Below are 21791 nucleotides of genomic sequence, written 5' to 3'. Positions count from 1 at the left end.
ATTATTTATTCACCATTGCAGACTTCTGACACTGGTGGGCCGCGTCAGCTGATGATCACTAAAAGAAGGAAAAGATGGTTTGTCGTGTCTCATTTTAATTAAAATCCCTACTATTGTTTTATTTTTAATTATTTGAAAAGAATTAAAATCCCTACTATTGAGGGTGGAGCCGTGGAGCCATACATTTGTCTCCATGAGAAAATTTTACCATTTAAACTTTTTATATTTATATAATTTTTCATTTCTCAAATTTGAAAGGTGGGCAAATTAAAGAAAAAAACTTTAAAATCGTTATGGGAAGAGTCTGCCATGACATGTGGATCACTCCCACGACATTGTGCGAAATTGGGCTTAAGTCCGAACTCCACGAGCTCAAGAAGAAAGACTACATGCCATGGGACGAGCAGTCTAGTCCAATCCATTTTTTCAGACAAAATTTGTTCGGTGAATATCTATTGACTTTCGATGGAAGTATGATTCTACGTCTCAAAATATCTTTAAAGTCAATATTGAATCTTCGTTCTGACATATCTAGAATTGAGCTACACAATGTATTTGATAAAGTACCACACTAATGTTGAGTTCAAAACGTAGAGGTTATCTCATGTAAGGAAGACTACCTCACCACTTTGATTTGGTTCATTGAAGTTTTAAGGCCAACACAGTTCAACCCATCACCTCGTCTAAAAAATCAGTATCAACATAAATATTAATGTTTTTATATAATTTTCTTAATATAAGATGAATAGAAGGGAGAGTGAATTCTCTTTCCTTCTGTACAAGTTAGAGTTGTTTATGCACAATACATTTTTCTTGGGGTATTAGTGATTTTTTTTAATTCCATACAGATGATTCGAATGGTATATCATTCATTCAATTTGATAAGGATAAGATCAGACTTTTCTTTTTCCTTTTCATTTTCTTCAATCAATTTAACATTTTAACTGGATTCTGGATTTATAGATGACGCAATTCATACTTGTTTAGATATCAATGTTTGGACTTTTGTTTGCAACCCTTTTTCCACACAAGGATGTGGCGATGCATCGTGAATTTGTGTATTGACTACGACATCGTTAATTCAAATAAGCCAAAGCTATAATAGAAAAAGATATCAACTTAGTAAACAAGCGATCTTTCAACTCCATCAAGATGGTGAAGTATTTGTCCTGTGAAAAATGACAAATCTAACGAGGGAGGGAAGTGCTCAATTTCTATTTAGAGATATCGTTTATATATACATATATGGTTGTGAAAGTGGTATGCTTAGGGATGATCTTTTACGTCCTATCATTTTCAATAACTTTCAACGCAATTGAGTAATAGAGTTCAACTCAAATACTTCATTCAAAGGAAAAAGATCAATTTTTTACTCATAGGCAATTACTTTAAATTAAAACTGAATTTTAATATAATAGATCATTAAATGGATGTTTTTATTTTTTTTAAAATTGTGGTAGTTATGAGCATTTTTTAACTAGATGATACAAATTTTTACTTAGTTCTTATCATATAGGTGTATCTTTAAATAATAATAATAAGGTTAGAAATGCAACCAAAGTCCAATATTGGCCAAGAAAGAAGAACATCCGTGATATATAAGAGATAATACGTCTATCAATACAAAATTTTTTGAATGATTTCAAAAGCAAAACCATAGAGCTTAGGTTTAAAGTAAAAAATATAATACTATTATAGAAATGCGGAGTCCCATTCTAAGAATACTTGTAAATTCAAAACTCGTTAATAAAAATGAATTACGCACTTACTCTCTACCCTTCAAAATAGAAGTTGGTCTCAACTCTCATTTAGGAGAGGTAGTAGCAGAATACTACAAAAAACCAGAAGTTCTTCAACGATTAAAGTTGTTTTTATTTTTTATTTTTTCCTCTTGAGAAACAAGTTTTTGTTGAAAAATATGAAAGAATATATAAGGAACAAAAAAAAAAAGCATGCCTGCCAAGTTTTAAATATATCATTCTTTTTGGGCAATTGTTTCACGTATATATTTTTTATTCATGAAAAATAAAGTAGAAATTTGTTGGTTAACCATTCTTCAGTTTCTAATTCTCCCCAATTTTAAATAAAAAAAACAAATAATTACATGAAAATAGTTTTTAAAAAATATAATATTCAAAGTTATAATGTTTCTGTACATCTTTATTATGCATTTTATAGGTAAAAATGATATATATTCATTTATGTTCTTGAACACTAGAATTCTCCCCACCCCACCCTACCCTCAATTTGTATACAATTTTGAGAGCATCTAATTATCCAATGTAGAGTTTCTCAAAAACTAGAAACAAGAACACTATCAAAAAATTCTCCGGAGGATTTCAATAGGGAGGCATCAGGCATGGAAGATGGAAAAAAAAACTGAGTGAAAAGTGTGGGAAGTGAAGAAGTGATGAGGTTAAGGAGTAAGACAAGAGCAAGATCTTTCACAGGGGTAGTAAAAGGAACAGCAGGTAGAGCGCAGATCTCAACAAGATAGAATGATATCTGGTTTCATCATAGTTTAGAGAATGGTATCTGGTTAGCCTTATAAGGAGTGGATCAATGGAAATATCGCCATTGATTTCTCAGACCTGACCGCCCTGAAAAAGTTGCACGTATCTCTATAATAGTATGATATTGTCTGCTTTAGACATAGCCTTCACGGCTTTACTTTTGGTTCCACCTAAAAGATCTCATAACAATAGTGGTAACTGTCTTATCTTTAAATATCCATGATCATCTCTTTCCCTAACCAATGTGGGACTTTTGTTTGCACTCCCTTTGCAAACCCTAACATGATTTGTAGAATAAATGCAATCTCTTCCTATGGAGGGTGGGTGCAAAGTTATGGAATGAAGAAACTTTAATACAGACAAAACCTAAGATCTTGTGGCGAGTAGAATGGAAGTTATAATCAAGGTGGAGATTATCAAGGTGGAGATAACTATACCTGTAGAATTAGAGCTCGCCATATGAGCATGGGGGAGGGTAGTAGTCCAACATCGCTGCTTTTTTTCTCATCTCGATTGTCGTGGACTATTATTTTTTAGTACAATAAATATGGGGTGGGGGTTTGAACCTCTGACCTAAGGGAAGGAATAAATACCTTAATTGTTGAGTTATGTTTGTGTTGGAGATTGTTGCTTGGACTATTGCTTAAGTTCCATAGACATTTCTCGATAAAGACTCACTATGTCTATAAAATAAGAAGAGAAGACATAGTCGGGTGGATGTTGCCACATTCGAGGAGGCTAGGTTTTTTTAATGAGAAAAACCAGCAACTAAAAGAAACCTCACGTTAAGGAGCCAATAAACAAAACTACATCATTACAACAGGACTCCAATTCAAAAGAATAGAAGACTTATAATCAGGCTCCAACATCAGTGGCGATAATCAAATTGAAAGGGTGACAAAAGCTATCATAATGATCTAAAAAGAAAACAGGGATATGCCTTCAGGGATCAGTTCTGAAAATTTAATCTTACTGCACATATAAGTTTATCTGGCACTCCAAGTACCTATATGATTAGAACTCAATCATGTTTTCCCAAATATTTTGTATTGCATCTAGTGGTTGGTTTTATCCCCAAAGTGTTATGTCATTTTTACTAAGTAGCAGCATAAAGATTCTATCTCCAGACAAAATAATAAAATCGCTACAAAAGAACAGACAAACATGTATCTTGTTTGAAAACGTACCTGATTAGCTCCATGCTTAGGGGTCGATGCTATTACAAGAAAGAAAACATAGTCATATTGAAATCTAAAGTTCCTTCATCATTCAGTACCAAGCATATGAAGGATAAGAGTCACATCTTTCCAACATTGAAATGCTTTGTCTCTTGACCTAACCAGCAAAGTATCCCAAAAGCTTGGGAATAGTTTTTCCATTCTTTGAGGCTACCAAACGACTAATAAAAAATAGATTTTGGTGACGAAGTATTACTATATCAGCTTCTCAACCTATAATGATTAGTACAATAAGGTTGATTGAAGTTCTATGAAAATCACAATATCTTTACTGTGCTAAAAGATCGGATAGATTAAGTAATTTTTAACATATTTGTCGCTTAAATTATAATTATTCTGATATTGAAATTTAAATCAAATTTTGAAAATGAAAAATTAGTTTTGAAAACTTATGTTTTGTTTTTAAAATTGGCTAAGGTCCCAAAAATAATTTTTAAAAAAATATGAAATAGTGCTACCAAAATGAAGTTAAAATATATTACACGTGAAATGCGCGTGAAAGTTTTCTAGTTCAAAGAAATACCAAGACTATTGTCAAATCTCCTCCTTTAGTCCAAGCATTTGATCAACAACAACTCCAGCGGTTCTGGGCAATGAATTCCACAGGTCAATACAAAGCTTGCATTCTGTATGCTTAAAATATACACAAACACACAATTTCTATTAAATTCACTCGTGAAGCAGTATCATATGTGTTCATGAAGTCAATACTTACAATCAGCGACAATACTATTGGAGCTAATTGAGAGTATTGTTTTCTATGATAAAAACAAATCCTTAGTGCAGAAAAAAGTATTAATTGTTAAGCAACAGCATTTCATACCATTCTTAAAATGTTCCCGCGTATAATCACCCACTCCTTTGAATGAATGAATGGGAATGGAATGGATAATTATACGCAGAAACATTTAAAGAATGGTATGAAATGCTGCTGCATATTTATGCCCATTGCATCTATTCTTCGACCGTTCGATGTCAAATCGTGAGTCATCATATGTTTCTTTATTCTTGTCTTCATACGTTTTTGGTCTCCTAGCCCATCTAGAGATTTCTCTTGCAGTTCCTATTTTTATAGTCTTTGTGGGTCCATCCTTCTTTCAGGTTCTTTGTTTTCTTTGATCCGGAAGCTTCGAATCTCCAAGAAGGTCAGAATTTTTGCTTGACAAATTACCCATGGGAGGATTAACACCATGGATCACAATTAAAGATCGTCCTCTGTTGTGCTAGGGTCTCAGTGGTGCTGAGTGTATAAAAAGGTTGCAGAAAGTCTGGTTCATATTCTTTGGGACAGCCTTCAGTTATTTGGTATAGCTTCTTTGGGACTTTCGGTATGCAGTTGGCTCGTAGCAAGTTGTAGCATGTCCTCACTACCCAAAACAAACCTTAATACTTGTAACTCAATTGTTTCCTCCAAAAAAAATTGTTATCCTCTCCTCAAAACAAAAGCTCTTTAGGGAAAAAAAAATGCAGTCTCATCTCATTCTTTAATCCTAATAATGTATCTTTTCCCTCAGTAAATACAGAATCTTAAAACTCTACCAATCCAAAATATTGTCCCTTATCCAAATGGAAGTGATTCACAATGGTGTTGACTTTCCTCATAAAACTAGAACATCTATAAGCTTCTTATGCATATGCAATATTATTCCAACATCAAATTTTCCAAGAATTCTGCATCCTTCAGTTTTAATTTTTCAATTCTGATACATAGTCCTTCTACCACACTACACATATAGTTTCCCTCTTTAGGTACATAACCTCTAAATTTTTGCCACAAAATTTACCCTCCTTTTACCTTCATTTGTTCTCCCATTTGATCTTCAATTTCCTAATAAACTTATGTACCTTCTTCAAACTACAAATGGCTAATCGACTCTCACCATAGCTCCTATTTATTTGTGAATTCCTTTTGTCCGGAAGAGCAAAATCTCTTGAATTTCTCATACATATCATGAATCACTGGTTGCTAAATGAAAATTAGGGTTTAATGCTCCATTCGCAACTACTTAAATCAGGCATAAATCCAAAGATATTAATTCATTATGTCTCTCAAGTTTTTTTTGGATAGGAAATGTCTCTCAAGTTTAATATTCATAATAATTGGTAATTGAAATTTAATCTTATAACCTCAAAAAAAAAACACACACACACACACACACACATTTATAAAGAATCAAAGATTAAAAAAAACTATCAAATTTAAACAAAATATTTGAAAATATTTATAAAGATTATGGTACGGAAACTCACCTTATTAAGACTACAACAATACTAAAAACGTAATGCAAGTGAGAAACAGATCACACACATGTTGGAGTCCTGAGCAGAAAATAATCAAAATAATCTAGGTAATGGCATGCTAATTAACTTGTTGTATATACAAATTTGCAACATAATAGATGAGAGAAAATAGGTAACTATACCAACTCAATATATTTGGAGTTGCAATGGATGGTTCAATTCGTGGATGTACATCTTCATTCAATGTTGCATCAAAATAACTAACATAACCTTCATAAGTTGAATATAAAATATCAGCCAAGAACTTCCACTATGAGATTAATGTAAAAAATATACTTAAAAGAGAGAAGTGTATACCACTCTAGTACCAAGCAAGACAACATTTGATCAACAAATGTTGCAGCAGCAACAGCTCTCGAAGCACTATAAATATTAGTATTGGATTCCAAGAATTAGTATTAGAAAAAAAAAAGATAAAATAACAAGACTTTTTATCTGAGATAGACGAAAGTGTTAACAAAACTCACCAATAGTGCTCCTTCGTCTCCGTCGCCTCAAGTGTGAAACTTTCCTATGAAGGGTGCACTGAAGTAGCAGAATCAGAATCAGAAAGTTCGTTAATTGCTTCAAAAACGGCAGCAGTGTGCCAAACACCATAAGAGCAACTCTTCTGGTTCTTGGCCCGCTGAAAGGTAGCGCATGGCTTGTAAAGACACTATTGAATATTGAAATTTTATTTTCTAAAATTAGTTCGTAAAGCCACCACCACCACTGAAATTATTCGGATGAGGAAACACCACCACTGAAATTATTGTCTACATTAATTATTCATCAAGAAAATACCAGGGGACAGGGGACACAATAGTGTATGAAAATACCAGCAACTCCGTCTAACGCCAGCCGTCCACTCGCATTTACCAAACAGAAATCAGAATGATTAAAACTCGATCGCCGGAGCATCGGCTTCCTCGACGATTACGAGAATAAGTCTCGGCGTTGGTCAAATTCGAAGGCCAGAGAGTCAACGAAAGGCCAGAGTGAGCTCTGCCGTAAGACCGACCCAATAAAATTTCCAACCACTCGCTGACTTCCTCGCCATGACACCAAGCTTCCCATCTTTCCCAATCTCCACCTCTGTACTCGAACAAGAACAGCGCCATGGACTCATATTGTACCAAATGATGCATTAGAGGACGACTATTAGGACCGTGAGTGTACCGGAAGAGTAGTTGTGCATGCCCTACCCTTTTCTTGCTCTGAACCGATAATGGAGGTTCTGGACGAAGACGCGAAGCCCACGTCTCCCACTCTCGTGACAGCCAATTCATCTTACGAAGCATTCAGATTCCTTCTCATCTGCGTTTCTCTCTTGATCACTTCATCTTGGCCCCTTTGCCCTAATTTCCCCCACTTCGATTCGAGTCGGTTAAGGTCCGATTCATGAAATTTCTAACGAAATAACCCGAAGTGGAGACTGGGGAAGAGGATTCGCCATTCTTGGGCCACGACACAGCTGGCATCATGCGTCATACAGGGCCCACAGTATTCCCCGTATCTCAAAAGCTAGGCGCTGCAACTCCAAATTTTAGACCTAGAGTAAGAGTTGATGAACTTCCATGGTCAATAACAACTTCGAAACGAAAAAAGAGCACAAAACAACACAACACAGGGGTAAAAATGCAGGGGATGTAATAGAAGTTCAGAGCAATATTGATTAAAGAATTTGAATAATATTTATTAATAATATACAAAATATAGCGTATGAGACGGGAAGAAAATTAACGATTAAGATGAGTGGAGAAGAAATTACAAAAATGCGTGCGCGCGAGAGAGAGATAGAGGATTCCGAGATTGAGCCGGTGAAAGAGAGCAATCGAACCACTCTGATCCTTTCTGCCATGGAAACATCCGTCGATGGCGATCGATCTGTACAGCAGAATAGTTAGGGTTTTACAGAGGGTTAAAGCAATAGAAATCTGGCAGTTGGAGAAATCGAGAAGGGCGTCTGAGAGAAGCAGAGTGAGGGGGCAGGTCGGAGAAAGAAACCAACTCATCTTCGAAAGAGGGAACATAGGAATGGAGCTCTTGGAAGTAACGACAATGGAGTCGACGAGGGAGAGAACTCCGCGAATGGAGTCGACGGAGAAAATATACCGATCGAGTCAAAGGCCGTTCGGCGATCCCGCAAATTACAGCCAATGCTCCGCTGGAAATCGCCGCCGGCAAGAGAGGTGGCCATTGCGCTTCCGGCAGTAGAGAGAGAGAAAATGAGCGGGAGCGATGGCGGGAGATCAAAACGACAGTGACTTTTTGACTGGACAATGGAGACCGTTGGAGCGAGTGATAGAGTCGGTGATTTTAACAGCCAATTAAATGCCAGATTATTACTTGACTTTTTTTTTTTTAATGGGCCCGTTTAATTGATAGCTTCGATCATATCATGGGTATTTTGTTTCATTTTTCGAAAAACAAAAGATTAATTCAACTCATCTATGAGAACTAGGATTCCAACCTTCACTCTTCTAATCTATTATCAAATTGGTTCGAGAAGTGAAAACAACAAATTTGATTATTTCGTAGAGCAAAATATGCAAGATATTAATTTGTTGATTTGATCAGACTCTTCAATGTTGCAAGGACGAGACGACATGATATACTATGATCACGTATACAAATATTGCCATTCGACTCGACAATATGGAACATCTCACAGCTTCCGTTCCTTTATGAAGTCTTATCAAGATAGATAGACTCAAACATTTTCCCTCTTTCCGACATAACAGTAAGTTTCTTCCTTAATTTAAAGATTTGTTCACATTGAAAAATAATTTCAATTAATATAAGTTATCAATACCATGTATTTTAGACAAACAACTTACTTTGTTACATGTGCTTTTAAACAGCTTGTTTAATAACATACATGAGAGCTTTAAGTTTAAGTAAACTTAGAAATTAAATAGGTATTTTGATTGAAACAACCGCTTTGTATTATATATATATTTTTCAAGTGGTATTTTAATATTTTATAGAAATTATTACATTATATACCCAATAAAAATCAATCGCTGGCTAGTTTTTTTCAACGTAATAATATTTTGTAAAACATTATTATAGATTTTTTGTTATGGTTAGAAAACAACGTTTCCGTTTAGTCCTATGCATTTGTATGATCAACTGTGATTGGTAATTATTGTCTTTTAGTTATAGAATATGAAATTTCTTTTTTCTTATATATATATATTTTTTTAGATGTCAACACTTTTACGAATTTTAAATTAAATATCCAGTTGGCTGTATTTTTAAAAAGAAATAAAAGGTTAATCTTAGAAGTGGTGTAAAACAAAAATAGATTCAATAATATTTATTGTCCCATTATCTAATTTTACTGTATTTTTATTTAAAAATAAAAGCATTTTGTTTACGGATAATATCTAGATTATTTTTAATATAATGATTATGTTTTGATGTGAGATCATGACAAAGTGATGAATCAGTGCTGGAGTTGAGATAGGTTCATAATTTAGTTAAACTGAAACCTATAAAGAGTTTTCTTCGATTTTTTTTAAATAAAATAATTATAGTTACTAAGCCGCGTAGCGTAAAAATCACGTCCGCCGGCGCCCTCCGCATATAAATCGCGTCGGCTTAAACATTACGCAGTCTTTTCACTATATATAGGAAGTAGAAGATTACACTACACCAGAACTTGCATAAATCTCGTAGACTTCACGTTGAATTGTTATCAGTGACCATGATGATGGCAATGGCTTCCTCAAGTTCATCGCAAAGACAGAATTCAGCAGTATTTGAACGAAAATTTGAAAATGAATACGAAACTAATGAACTGGAGAACTCAAAATTCGGATCAACAAAGTGACAAACGGTATAACTTTCTTGCTAAAATTTAACGAAAAGCGAGAGAGGTAATACTTTGATCTTCGCATCATCTTCCGACGCACTTCTTAATCTTCTCCTCATTTGCTTCTTCTACGATGAATATTGCAGTAAAATTCGTGATCAAGTGGGGTGGATGGTGATCGTGGCGCATAAGTTAAAACCCTAACCCTAATTGTTCAGTTCGGGCCAAGAACTCAATTAGTAGCAATCTTTAGCCCACTGTGGAGGAGATCGGGGGGTCCAAGGATTTGTTGGATTTGGGCTTTTCGTCCGTTATGAACGTGGCCAAGTAACAAAATTGGGTACAGTGTTAATCGATGCACCATCGTGTAGCGGAGTAGAACGCCTCAGATTCGCACCCGTGGCAGTGCTGGGCCATCGTTGTAACTAACAAAGCGCAACAAGCAGTGAAGTATTTCATCGTCTCTGTCTTTCTCGCTTCGATTCCGTTCTTATCGATAAGAAAACGAAAGACCATATTTTGATCGCAGAGACGAACTGCACGAATTTCACTTTTATTCTCCATCTCTCGTCCCTCTCTCGCTTTTATCCGAATCGGCAAGCAAACGAAATAGAGGAGAATCTAACGCTTCTTTCATGGCTTCAGCTTGCTGCCTAGATTGGCGATAGTATCCATCTGTGTGTTGTCAAATCTCATTCCTGTACTAGAAATTTTCTGGAGGAAGCAATTCGTTGAAGCAGCTGAAAGAGAATGGGTACCAGTGCGTCCAAAAATTCGGATGGCGGTTCTCAAGGGAACGAAGAGCGAGAAGAAAACCTAGACCAGGCGGGTGGGCAGCTCTATATTTCTTTGAAGATGGAGAATTTTAAACTCAAAGGCGAGCTCATTCCTCATATTTACGGCTCTGTCCCGCTTGTTGGTTCGTGGGATTCATCTAAAGCTGTAATCACTCTCTCTCTATTGCTTTTTATTTATGGCTGGAGTTTTCGCCAATCTCTAATTGCTAGTTTAATTGTTTTGGTGCTATAGCTTTCCTTAGAACGTGAATCAGCATCAATGTGGGAATTGAGCTTTGTTGTTCCTCCTAATCATGGTAACTATGATTCAACTTCCCTATAGTTCGCCTGTCAGGAGAGGTCAGGGTGGGGGGAGTGGACGGTAGAGTTACTTTGTCGATGAAAAGGAATAGATTATGAAGATTGTGCAGTGGTTTTAATCCATATACTGCCTTTTCAATGTGAAATAGTTTTGCTAGCTCATTTTTCGTGCTTCAATAGGGTATAAAAATGAGAAAACTTATGGTATGGGGATTGTTTATCTTTTTTATTAAGTAGTTGACTGAATTTGACTTGGTTATAAAACATCAAAACCCGTACTGTGGGTCCCAATAATGGTAATGGAATTACATAAAGACTAGAAAGATTTGCTGCTTTTTCATTTTTAGTTCAAAATTTTATATTTTCATTTCATTCCATGCACTATTGAGTTCAGAAACACTGGATTTCAAGTTCCTGTTGAAGCCGAGGTACAGCAATTCACCTTGTATAGTTGAGGAGGGTCCCAACCGTCTACTCTCAGGAGGGATGTTGCAAGGGGATACCAGGATGGCTCTTTTCAGGTTTAGTGCTGAAGAAGTTTTGGAGTACAGGGTGTTCATTAAAGCAGACAGGGTTTCACCATTTGATCTTGCTGCAAGTTGGAGGGCTTATCAGGAGAATCTTCGTCCTTCAGCTGTTCGTGGAATTCCTGATGTGAGCATAAATTCAGTGCCGGAAACTGGTCCTGAGGTATCTATTGTCCTAACACCACCCCCCCCCCCCCCCCCCCCCCCCCCCCCCCCCCACACCACACCACACACACACACACACACAAAAAGGAAAAAAAAAGCATTACATATACAATATTCCATTCAATATTGTTCTATTTTAACAAAATGTTTATTTGCTAGTATTTCATTACTACTCACAATCAAGCCTTGGAGAAATTTTTTTATTAGCATTGATCAGGAAGGTCTCCTTAGAATCTAGTTACAGTGTATCTTTTGCCTTTTGATTTATGTTCTTCCATTCACATATATCAACTGAACCTTCGCCTTTTTACTTTTTTAGTATTTGATTAGTTCCTTATAGTGAGGTGTAACAATGCAAAGTGATCTTTTTAGATGTGAAAAGGAATTAGTTATTTCAGCCTTTTTGCATATATATGATATTTAAGTTTAAAATACAATGGGAGAGACGTAACAAATTAACATTATGTCAAGGAGTATTAGAAGTAGAGCTTTAATATTATTGCTAGAAATATTTATTTTCTTCACACTTCCTCTGTCTTTTCTTTTGCCTTTTTAGCATGGGTCATCGGCTAGCTTGGAGCTTGATCTTGAACACTACGTGGTTCCAGCTCCTTCTTCAAACTCAGGCCTTGTCTATGCAGCTAACCTGACAGAGACTCCTAGATCATTAACTGCTTTTGGGGTCCATTTCAATGCTGATGGATTAGGGAACATGTCATCATCTAAGGAAAGTGGTATTCTTGGGGACCGACCAACAACTGTAAAGGTGTTCTCTTGTAAAATTCTCTTGTAAATATTAAGTTTCAATTCAATTATAGGCATTAGAGTGTAAGCCGTGAAAATATTTGGACAATAATTGCAACTAGATCAATTTTTTTCATTGCATCTTTCCCATTCTGACTGAATTTGAAATTAGAGCTTAAGAGTTTGTTTGGAACTGATGTCTTAAACATTTTTTTATTTTTTATTTTTTTACTTTATAAAACAGATTTCAGGAAAAAGGAGAAAACAGAAACACTGCTGTGCTGTTTTCATCTATTTTCTTTTGTGCTTGGTTAAATTTGCCATTCATATACAATTGTTAATTATTTTTTACATATTACTTGATTTAAATGTGTTATATTTGTAAATGGATATGGAGATAAAATAAATATAATAGATATGTTTTCTAAAATTTAAAACAATGGAAAGCAATTTTAGAAGTTAAAAGTTATTCTAAAAAATACACTGAAACAACTCCTTATCTTACAAGTTTATTTATTTGTCCATCCTTGTTTCTCATTAGATATATGAAAACAATATTGAAACCATGAACATGATTTTTTTTTCTTTTTTTTTTTTGTGTCTTAATGACACAACTCCTACTCTTCATCTGTTAATAGTGTGTGGTTTTTGGTGGTTGCTTATTTAGGATATGACAGTTATTGTCCCTGATCCATCCAAGGTGTATATGGGTTCTGGAATGGTTGAATCAAAGTCAGTAGGGACCTTTTCTCATTTGCAAAAGCAAGATAGTCATAGGGGACTTTTTGTGGATCGAGGTGTTGGATCCCCTAGGCTGGCTAAATCAGCTAGTACCAGCACTTTCTTTTCGGATCTGAAATTGGACACGGAATCCAAGGTTTGTATTTGCTTTTTCATCTCTCAATATTACGAGTCATATTATTTATCTTCCATATTTTTTTGTTTGTTAATATGTAGAATTCAATGCCAGCAGCGGCTGGAGCTGTTGCTGCTGCAGCTATTGCTGATCAAATGCTTGGACCAAAGGAGGATAGACATTTGGCAATAGTCTTGGTACTTTCCTGGACGAATGAATTTCATAAAATATCAATAATTATTGAGTTGTGGGTATGGTGAGGTGGACTACACATTATATTTGGCTAAGAAGCTGTAGCAGTATTTGGTGTAAAATTTCACTCTTTCATTAGTAGTTTGGTACTCAAGAGTAAAAGTTCTCATGACTTTTCTTTTGTGGTTTAGGTTGGTTTGCCCGCTCGAGGCAAGACTTTTACTGCTGCTAAGCTTACGAGATATCTTCGTTGGTTAGGTCATGAGACAAAGCATTTCAACGTTGGCAAGGTTTGACTTTCTTATCATTATTATGCATTGTACTATATGGTGAACCAGCTTGGATTTCAATATGAACCTATTTTCTTTTTTGTAACAGTACCGACGCCTAAAGCATGGTGCTAATCAGGTGTGTTTTCAGATATGATCTACAATTTTAACGTGTTGTCAACTCTTCAATGTCGAAGTGATTTATTTTTTTATTTGTAGACCCGTTCTTTATGTTTCTACTGTGAAGTGACAATACTTGGGGGAGAAACTCAACAAATTACAACTAGATACATTAAAATCAAATGGTCACTAGGAGTGCACATAAATTCGTGCAGGAGGACTGAATTTTCAGGATTACTCTCTTTAGAGCAGTGTCATTAGGCTGCCTTGATATTTCATGGTTACTTAGTTTTATTAAGTAATCGTTCAGTCTTTCGGTGATTATGGTTGCTCCTCATGAGGTTATGCTGTTTTTTATGGACAAAAAATTTACATGTGCAGTCTGCAGACTTTTTTCGAGCTGACAATCCAGAAGGCATGGAGGCACGTAATGAGGTGAATGCTAGAAACTGATGTTATGTTATAGATAAAAGAAAGTGGGAATACTTTTGTCGTCTATTGGTATCATCTGTTTGAGTTGATGTTTATGTCGGGTGACCCGTCACTCCATAACCCTAAAAATGGAATACTTCCCCCCCACCCACGCGCGCACACACACACAAAAAGAAAGAAAGAAAGAATAAAACGAAATTGTCCGTTATTTTAATAAATTAATTAACTCTCCTTGGTAGAAAAGAAAAAGAAGCAATTTTAACTTTCCCTGACTAACATGGATTATTGGTAATGTTAACACCATGATAATTTTTTTCTGTGTACATAGTTTTAATATATCACCTGCAACTAGGTAGCTGCTCTAGCTATGGAGGATATGATTTCTTGGATGCAGGAAGGTGGCCAGGTAAGGTCTTCAACTGTTGCATCCATGGATTTAAACTAATGCTTTATTTGCTAATGCTAAATTACTTTAGGTTGGAATATTTGATGCCACAAACAGTACCAGGAAACGGAGAAACATGTTGATGAAATTGGCTGAAGGAAAATGTCGGGTATAATGATCCCATTTGTACAGATAGTGAAGAATTCCTGAAATCTTGAGAATTCTGATCCTTTTATCTTTTTGTAATTGCAGATTATTTTTCTGGAAACTCTATGCAATGATGAACGCATCATTGAAAGGAATATACGTCTTAAAATACAACAAAGTCCTGATTATGCAGAGGAGTATGTTTCCCAAGCAGCTTCTTTCATTATTTTGGGAACATAGTGAGTGTTTCTTTTACTTCCTTCTTACAGGCCGGATTTTGAGGCTGGTTGTCGTGACTTCAAAGCTCGCCTAGACAACTATGAAAAAGTAATTCTCTAAAATATTAATATTTTTCTATTATATTTGGATATGATACTTATTATTTTGGAAAATCTGAGTTTGCTCCTCATGTCAGGTTTATGAACCTGTTGAAGAGGGATCCTACATTAAAATGATTGATATGGTTAGTGGCCATGGAGGACAAATACAAGTAAGTTTAGCTCCTTGTGGTTATTATGTCTTTGATACCTCATATTTTTCAATTTACAGTTGCTAGTTTAACTAATCATTTCAGGTAAGATTAATAAGTTATTATTTCGTCTCTGACTTTCTGATATTGTAATAACTATCACTTTCCAAAGAAAGTAGCTTGGTTATTTGTTTAGATGAAGCATACCTAGGGTTTATTCACTTAAATTCTTTTGTACTAAAAATATATATTTTCTTTTTCAGGTAAACAACATCAGTGGGTATCTACCTGGACGAATTGTCTTTTTCTTGGTATGATCTCCTTTGATCGGTATTTTTGATGTGTTGTGACAAAAATATAGACATTCTTAATACACCCTATAAATTTTAGACTCGGTAGCTTGATCTATTGTTTAGGAAAATACAAGAAAACAGAAGTCCAAGTTAAAAGGAATTGTAATACAAAAAGATAACTAACCACATACAAAAAGAGGTCTAGTTGAGAAGAATGAAGAGATAAAGGAAAATCACTAAAATTGAAAATCACTAAAGGTATCGAACATAACCCGGGCTCAACCTTCCTTAAAGAATTTCCCACACTTGTGAAAACTCTCTTATTTCTCACAAAGAAAGTAGCAAGCCAGAGAGTCACCTCTTTGTCTTGGAAATAAGCGTGAAACAATAGCAACACTTCCTCTAACATAGACAGCAAGACCCACAACGAGCCATTTGTCCCCAGAAGCCTTGAAAAAAAGTGTCTGAAATTGAGCCTGCAAATTGATGCCTCCACAAAACATGCTCCGAATCCTCCGAGAAACTCTTATAGAAGTTGTATCTCTGGGAGTTTGTATAAATACATTAATTTCTTTTTAGGTGGGTTCTCCATTTTATACTTTTTCTTATTTCTATCCCTCTCTTTTGGGATTTTATATCTTTGAACATTTTTTTTATTAATTTAAGAAATAATGAAAAGTTCGTACTTGTTCAAAATAAAATTAAATAAAAGGGGAATTGATAACCACTAGAGCTATCAGGCTAGCAGATACTTTGCTCAAGTGTCCCTTTATGAATTGTTAATTCTGAAAATTGGAATCTCTGAGAGTAAGACTTGCTAATTGAATTCTCATACCTTAATTTGAGTTTTTCTCAATTGGTTAAGGCACCTATTTTCGATCGAAAGGTCGTGAGTTCGAATCTCCACTCTCACATATTGTTGTATTAAAAGCTTTTTTTTAATTCTCATACCTTGTGAACCATTTGTCAATTGTTTCACACAAAAATCATCCTTATTCTTTGTATTATTATATTATTATGTAATTAACATACTCATTTATGCTCTTATCATATATTCAATTTATTGTGGTGCAGGTGAATACTCATCTCACACCACGCCCAATATTGCTCACTAGGCATGGAGAGAGTATGGATAATGTTAGAGGTAGGATTGGAGGTGACACGGAATTAAGGTATGCATAATAATGCAGTATAAGAATAAAGTTTTCATGATCAATCTTATACCACACAAAATTTTGAACTAGTACCTGTAGTTATGAAAAGGAGGGATTTGGCTGTTGAACCTGCAATTATTTTTTCACTCTTGACTGGCACACTTTAGTGACACAAAATCAAAGTAACTAGGGACTGAGTCAAAAAAGTTGTAAATGAAGGAAAGAAGGTAGTTGAAATAAAGCAGAATGTATTCAACAATTTTTTTGTATGTCTTGTACAAAAAGGATTATAAAATCTTAGTTACGAAATACCTCTTACAATATGTTATAAGAGACTTCATATGTTTTTGAAATAGTCCAATTGGTCCTTGTACCAATACTTTGCAATTACACCTTAAAGTACTTTCTCAAATATATATGTGCCAATCATATTAACTTTCTCAAATTTAGTATTTCAAAGAAAAAATGACAAATAGGGGATAGAAGGAAGGGAGCTCCAAGAAGAACAATGAAATCTAGCTTAATCAAGGACTTACCCTAATCCTAGATTTATCACAAAAAATTTCATTGTTCCATTCTATCCGTAGTTGTCACAGCAACGTCCATTTTAGCTTTCCTCTTGGACCAAGTTGAGAAGAATAATTTTAGTTGCCTCGTGAAAGACCAGGACAGTTGGAAGCTTTGAAATAGAACAAATTCCAGCACCTTTGAATAAAAGGGATGCATAATTTCCATTTTGTATTGTAGCATAATTTCAGTTTTATTTTCTTGTTTATTAGAACACTGAACTTGGATTGTTTTACTACTTTGGCAGCGAGGCTGGAGGAGTATATTCTAAGAAGCTTGCTAACTTTGTTGAAAAGCGATTGAAGTCCGAACGGGCTGCCTCTGTAAGCTCAGAAGTTGGATTGAATTTGCATCTGGTTATTATAAATGCTAATGATTACTGATATCATTTATGACTTTGTCGTGGTCTAGATTTGGACAAGCACACTTCAGCGAACAATTTTGACTGCGAGTCCTATCGCTGGCTTCCCTAAGGTTAGCTTGTTATCTGAAAGATATGCGTTACAACTCTCACTTTAAGCACAAGTATAAAATGTTATATGATTATTTCCATCTATTAGATTCAATGGCGTGCACTTGACGAGATATATGCTGGAGTATGTGATGGAATGACCTATGAAGAGATAAAGAAAAACATGCCGGAAGAATACGAGTATTCAACCTCCCCTCCCCCTTCTTGATAATCATCTGTTTGCCTTATGCAGAATTTGAATAAATGTTTAATTTCCAACAGATATTTGTCATGATACTTAATTCAGGAAACTTCCTTGCTAGTTGTGGTAGTGGGGGAAGTTGTTCCTTTATAAACTGTAAGACTCTTTTCCCATAGGTAATTCCTTGCATTTTCCACTTGCAGGGCACGGAAGAAAGATAAATTGAGATATAGATATCCTCGTGGGGAATCGTATTTGGATGTTATCCAAAGGTATGCAATCTTTCTTTCTTTCTTTCCTCCAAAGCTTTAATCCTTCTCATTATTTTATCCTAATGCATGTTTTATTTTGTTCCATCTTCTGAGTCCGTTAATTTTAATGACACAGGCTTGAACCAGTAATTATTGAGCTTGAAAGACAACGGGCACCTGTTGTTGTTATTTCTCATCAGGTAAACTAACTTCTTAACCATTCTATCGTTCGTTTGTCCTGGTGGTTGTCTCCCTAAGACTTTTTTCTTGTCTTACAGGCGGTCTTGAGAGCATTATATGCTTATTTTGCTGATAGGCCCTTGAAAGAAATTCCACACATCGAGGTAATTATAGATAATTAACAAGAAATCAGTTTTTTTTGTATTTTCACTTCAATATTTGGGAGCGGGAGATGCTGGTTGTCTCAACTAGAATGGTTTAAAATGCCTCGATTCAATTTTGGCAGGTCCCACTTCATACAATAATTGAGATACAAATGGGAGTCACGGGTGTGCAAGAGAAAAGATACAAACTTATGGACTAACAGACCCCCGGATGTTACTCTATAATTCACATGTGCTTTGAGAAGTTGCTATGCATTCTTTTAATTCTCTCATTCATTACCAAATGTCGGCGTCATAAATTGCACTACTCGTACCATTAACCTCCGATGCAAATGTGATGAGAACTCTTTTTCATTTTTGTAATAGTGATGTTATGTGTATGTATGTAACTCAATACTCAGGCAGGATGCAATGGTTGAACAAAATTCTCTCCCATTCAAAGCAGGACTTGAGAGTTCGGTTCTATTTATCTCGTTCAGTCCCAATAACTATTGAAATCACGAAAATTCTAGACAGTAAAATCCTCGATTCTAACCGGTTCCAACAGAATTGTATATAGTTCATTATATTGTTTTATCTGGAAGCAAAAATCAGCTATTTGGTTACTGTGTCTACTGTAACCCATGGAAGATGAAAAAGTCAAAGCTGTAGCTTCCAAGCGAGAGACTACCCAAATGAGTCCCTTTAGTTTAAAAACTGGAGTTAAGAAAAATAGGTACTGGTAACAGGCCATGGACGTTGCCATGGATGAAACACACCCCTTCGAGAGATCGAATCTAATTGCCTGCATGGCATCGATATTTCCAGTCCTGATTTTTGCAGTATTTGGTATGTTCTACTTGACAAAGCATTCTTCTCCATCAGTTGGATCCTTTTGTGATTTTTCTTTTGTTTAATGAACTCTATTAGGTGGATGCACATGGTGGAAGATTGGAGAAGCAATTTCGTGATCTATAAATCAGAGAGCAACAGAATTTTGACTCGAGGACCGTTTCTCTGCTTCTCCAAATGGGCCAATTTCAACCTGAGGTAACTTTTTCTTATTTGTTTGAGAGATTTTAAGTCTATCAGTACACTTATATGCGATCCGAAGCCCCCTTACAAAATTAACTCTTGAAACCAACGACTTGAAGACATCTTTTTTGGAGTCATGAGGGTCTCATTTTAAACACATACGATAGTACAAAATGAATATTAGGATTAGGAATCCTGCTTCTTCCTGCTTGATGTTGCTGCCGTCGCCTTCACGAGGCTTCCATTTCTGCGTTTCTTGGGATTATGACCTCTTTCTCCGTTTTCCATCGTTGGTAATCATTTCGATAAAAGAAAGAGACAATGTCCCCCAACTACCACATCCACATATCCCAATCTCAGCCTCCTTATTTTTTATAATTTCTCCCCTTTAACCATGACTTCACTTTCACGTAACCTTTTTCTCATGGGAATCAGCAATATCCGTGTATCGTCTCATCCATCCCTTCCTTATATCCTCAAGAGTTACAGACAACCTAAATCAAACCCATCAATAACTTCCGTCCCACTCTCTTTTTTTCTCTCTAAAAGTATGTTCAACTCGTCACAGTCACTCAGCTTGCCATCTTTTGATCCACTGAGTCATCCCTTCCGCAGCATTCTCTCATACAATGGCAGTGTCATGCTAGCTGGGCTAATTTCTCTACTTCTTGTCACCATCTTCGTCGTCCTCCTCCACATCTATGCCAAATGGTTCCTTGCGCAGGCCCGCCACCAGCGAGGCAACTCTATCACTGTGACCCAAGTCCTCGGCCAGCCTCGATTACACCATTTTCACTCCATATCATTCGACCATAGTTCTTCCCCTACTGGGTCTCCCACCAAAGGACTTGATGCCTCGGTAATTTCTTCAATCCCTCTGTTTATTTATGTATCGGAAAACCAATGCAAACGTGGGTTGGAATGCGTCATTTGCTTGAGCACTTTTGAAGAGAATGAGATTGGGAGGAGCTTGCCCAAGTGTAACCATGTCTTTCATGTCGAGTGCATCGACATGTGGCTGAGTTCTCATTCAAATTGTCCCATTTGTAGGGCTCCGGTGGTTCGTGATGAGAATTCGAGGAATGGAATTGTTGGTAATCACTTGGAATTGAGTGAGAATGAAGTGCAGATTGTTATCGGTGGGCAGCAATGTTAGAATGAAGTTGGATTCATCAACTGAATTTCTTAGTAATTCTTCTTCTTCTTCTTCTTATCCCCCTCAGAAATTACCTTTGGGTTTCCCTCAGAAAATTAGATCACAATTCATGGCTTCCTTCTGTCACTTGCCCCATATTCTCGACCATCTGTAAAAAGTTGTATTTTCCATTTTCTTATTCCGAAAGTATCTTGAGCTCCAAGCAAATCTCAATCCCCTCAAAAGAAAATATTATTATTAATCAATAGAACTAGTATAATTATTCCGTATCAAATGGAAGGAATGACTTTATGTATAAAGACACTGAGTCAAAGAGTCAAATGTAGCTGTTTGGGTCCAAAAAGTCAAGTTCTTGTGAGAACTTCCAATTGCCCCACTTTTGTCAGTATATTGATCCATAGACCATACCTTCTCGTGAATGTTTCGTTTTGTTTTTTGACCTTTATTCTTCTTTTGTGAAGAGATTGGTCAAAGCACCGCCATGTACTCTGGATTGAGAAAAACTAAGATTACCACGAAAAAAAATTATATATATATATATATGTTCTATTTCTATTCCCTCCTTCCTATTTTGTCCACTTCGAGGAGGTTGTGTTTATAAATGTTCTGTGGATTGCAATTTACTCCTGAGACATCATATATTTTGATCTTTTACCCCTCTTTCTATTTCTATGTTCAAAAGATGTGTCCAGACGAGTCGTGGGGCTGAGGCGAGTCCAAGTGTCCTTAGGTATATGAGGAGAGCAAAACTTTGACTTCTAGTTTTAAAGAAAGAAAAAGTATATCATACGATATTATAATAACCTTTGAATATTTGTTGATTTTAGACAGATTTGCATTCATGTTTGATCAATAATTCAATACCCTTTTGGATGGAAAACACTAATTTGAGACATTTATTAGTTTTTTTTGTTCTTCTAATTCTCTTAATTGGTTAAATTAATGCTCTGTATTGGGCTTGAAAATCGCTGGATGATTGTGGGTGTTATTTTAGGTGGAGGATATTATTTGTGTGGTTACTTTTTTTTTCGGACTCTTGGTTGAGTTTAGGCATTTTCCTTTCTACCAACTTGATTTTGTAACTAGGTTGGAGCTTATTTTTCTT

The 21791-nt window shown here is 35.7% G+C and overlaps 2 protein-coding genes and 1 long non-coding RNA gene across 9 annotated transcripts; 2 read left to right on the top strand and 1 right to left on the bottom strand.

The window, feature by feature from the left end:
* Positions 1-1953: 1953 nt before the first annotated feature.
* Positions 1954-8336, bottom strand: LOC111017102 (uncharacterized). Of its 7 annotated transcripts, none has more exons than XR_015789433.1 (8): positions 7803-8336; positions 6871-7583; positions 6520-6677; positions 6350-6415; positions 6175-6262; positions 6002-6070; positions 4275-4337; positions 1954-3964 (listed from the first exon to the last, which is right to left on the bottom strand). It is a non-coding gene; the product is annotated as an uncharacterized LOC111017102 (long non-coding RNA). The 7 variants fall into 7 exon arrangements; XR_015789434.1 differs by having other exon boundaries at positions 1954-3729; XR_002602255.2 differs by having other exon boundaries at positions 1954-4337; positions 7803-8335.
* A 1677-nt stretch (positions 8337-10013) lies between these two features.
* On the top strand, positions 10014-18960 carry F2KP (fructose-2,6-bisphosphatase). Its single transcript, XM_088120739.1, has 23 exons — positions 10014-10793; positions 10881-10944; positions 11343-11638; positions 12197-12406; positions 13052-13261; positions 13342-13437; positions 13624-13722; positions 13811-13840; positions 14203-14256; positions 14606-14659; positions 14730-14807; positions 14891-14982; positions 15055-15112; positions 15201-15275; positions 15518-15565; positions 16622-16719; positions 17516-17591; positions 17680-17742; positions 17829-17920; positions 18125-18193; positions 18309-18372; positions 18451-18516; positions 18639-18960. Exons 1-23 carry the CDS (start codon positions 10602-10604, stop codon positions 18714-18716), a joined length of 2262 nt encoding a protein of 753 aa, XP_087976865.1. The 5' UTR covers positions 10014-10601; the 3' UTR covers positions 18717-18960.
* A 134-nt stretch (positions 18961-19094) lies between these two features.
* Positions 19095-21566, top strand: LOC111017016 (RING-H2 finger protein ATL2-like). Its single transcript, XM_022292644.2, has 2 exons — positions 19095-19344; positions 19426-21566. Exon 2 carries the CDS (start codon positions 19925-19927, stop codon positions 20684-20686), a length of 762 nt encoding a protein of 253 aa, XP_022148336.1. The 5' UTR covers positions 19095-19344; positions 19426-19924; the 3' UTR covers positions 20687-21566.
* Positions 21567-21791: the final 225 nt, after the last annotated feature.

This window comes from Momordica charantia, assembly GCF_013281855.1.
Source record: "Momordica charantia cultivar OHB3-1 chromosome 2 unlocalized genomic scaffold, Mcharantia_2.0 BLBB01000002.1, whole genome shotgun sequence".
Lineage (NCBI taxonomy): Eukaryota > Viridiplantae > Streptophyta > Magnoliopsida > Cucurbitales > Cucurbitaceae > Momordica > Momordica charantia.
Note: the sequence above shows the minus strand (reverse complement) of the source record. Positions and strands in the feature narration are given on the sequence as shown.